This window comes from Rhea americana, unplaced genomic scaffold (assembly GCF_003343005.1).
Source record: "Rhea americana isolate MKP2758 unplaced genomic scaffold, rheAme1 scaffold_692, whole genome shotgun sequence".
NCBI lineage: Eukaryota > Metazoa > Chordata > Aves > Rheiformes > Rheidae > Rhea > Rhea americana.
In genome coordinates, this window is record NW_028186859.1 from 15,511 (window position 1) to 17,676 (window position 2,166).

The 2,166-nt window shown below is 67.2% G+C and overlaps 1 protein-coding gene across 1 annotated transcript in view; it reads left to right on the forward strand.

The window, feature by feature from the left end:
• SH2B1 (SH2B adaptor protein 1) overlaps positions 1-1,690 on the forward strand; it is a 4,606-nt gene extending 2,916 nt beyond the window's left edge. The window contains exon 6 of the mRNA XM_085321404.1: positions 1,431-1,690. Coding sequence (XP_085177530.1) covers positions 1,431-1,690 — 260 coding nt within the window. The remainder of the gene's footprint in view (positions 1-1,430) is intronic.
• Positions 1,691-2,166: the final 476 nt, after the last annotated feature.

The following is a 2,166-nucleotide window of genomic DNA, read 5'->3' on the forward strand; positions in this document are numbered from 1 at the left end:
CGGCTCGCTCTGTCCCTGCCGCAGGGCTGCAGGGCCGCGCGGCTCCGCCGGCCCCGGCTCCCTCTCAGTGCCCCGGGAGCTCCTCCCTGGCTCTTCCCCGCGGCTGCTCCGGCTGGTCCCTGCCCACGTGTCCGTGTCCACCTGTGCGTGTCCGTGCCCGGTTTTTCCCGTTGCGTGTGCGCATCCGCTGCTCCTTTCCCACGTGTGTGTCCGTGTCGAGCCATTTCCTCCCCACGCGTGCGTGCGGCTGCACCCGTCTGTTGCCCGCTGCCTGTACGCGTTCGACTGTGTTCTCCCCCGTGTGCGTGTGCACGTGTCCAGCTGTTCTGTCTGCTTACGTGCGTTGAGCTTGCGCCTTTGGGGACATACGTGTTAGTGTCTGTTTTCCGCGCACACTTGGTTGCGTACAGCTGCTTTTTCTCCGTCTGCGTGTGCCTGGCTGTTCCCTCTCTGTACGCGCACRCCCGTCTCTGCTGCTCCCCTCTCCACGTGTGCGTGTCTGCGTCCGGCTGTTCCCTCCAGTGTGTGTCCGTGTTTGGCTGTTTCCTTTCCCCAGGGTGTGCCCGTGCCCATGTGTTTTTCTACCTCGAGGCATCAGCGTCTTTGGCTGTTTCTCCTACTGTGTGTGCCTGCGTCCGGATATTTTTTGTCTAAATGTGTGTCCGTGTCCAGCTGTTGCTCCCTGTTTGCCCTGACGTGCCTGTGTCTGCCTGTTTGCCTTCTGTGTGTGTGCACGTCCGTGTCTGCTTGTTCCCCCTGTTGTGGTTGTGTCTCCGTTTCCCTTCTACAGGTGTTCCCCCCAGTGTGCCTTTCTTTGCCTTTTTCCTTTGTGCATGTGCGTGCATCCGTGTTTGCCTGTTCCTCTGGTCTGCCCGTGTCTGCGTCCTTCTCATCCGTGTGCATCCGTGTCTGCCTGTTTTCCTCCTGTGCGTGTCTGTACCCGCGTCCGCCTGTTCCCCCGGTGTGCGTGCCACCCGCCCGTAGCGCTCCCGTCCGCCTGCCTCCCTCTCGGGAGCTGGCCGTGCCACTCCAGCCCTCGTCCTGTCCGTGTGTCCCTGCATCCGTGTCCCCCCCCGCCGTGTCCCGTCTCTCACGGGCGTCTCTGTCTCCCGTCCCCCCGCTCCCGCGCCCTCCCTGCAGGCAGGGACAGGTCCGGGAGCCGCGCGGCCGCCTGTGAGCCCAGCCCTCGCAGCCCCGACTCGCCCGGGCTCATCTCCATCGGCACGAGTGACTGTTTGTAAGTGTGACCGGGGGCCCCGGCGTGCCTGAGAGCATCACACCCCCATCGGGTCCCCCGGCGGGCGGCGGGGAGGGGGGACAGCGGCGGCCGCGGGGCCCCGGCGGCCGCGGGACGTCCCTGGGAGTCTCGCGGCTCCGGCTGACGCCCGCCCGCCCGTCCGTCCCCCCCTTCCCCATCCGTCTCTCCGCAGAGCCGAGCACGTCCCGTAGCGTGCCGCCCCCTGCTCCGCCGCCGCCACCGCCACGGGGGCCCCCGGCACCCCTGGACGCCGGGGTCCCCGCCCCATCTCCGGACACCCCCGGCGAGGAGGAAGAGGAGGAAGAAGAGGAGGAAGCGGCCGATGGCTCCGGCGACCGGGGGGCACCTCGGGCCAGAGGCCCCCACGCCGAGGACCCCGACGGGGGACCGGGACACACTCGGGCCGTCAGCAACCAGTACTCGTTCGTCTGAGCCCCCCGGCTCCCCCTGCCCTTCACGGACCTCGTTTCTACCCCCTTTTGCCCCCCTTTTTGCCCCAGGGACCCCCCACGGCGGTACCGCCTCTGCAAGCCCCCAGGTACGTTACGGTCCCCCCCAGACACTACAGGGCGCAGGGGCTGCCCGGGGGGGGGGTACAAATAGCTCCTGTGTCCCGTCTCCGACCCCCCCATGCACCCGAGGTTTATTTTTCTACCGAGGGCGGTTTTGCCCCCACCCTAGGGGGTGGGTTTTGCCCTCCCCCTTCCCCCCGGGGCCGGTTGACAGCCGCGTCCCGTTTTCCCCTCCCGTTTCGGGTCGGTTTGTACAGAAACCGCGGGCGCCTTTTAAAAGAAAAGCAGAAAACCAGAGTCATCGGCCTCATCTGGGGGGGTGTCCTGATCCTCTCCAGGCGGAGCAGGGGCCGCCCCATATCCTGGGCCAGGGCAGGGAGTGGCCCATGTGGGGTG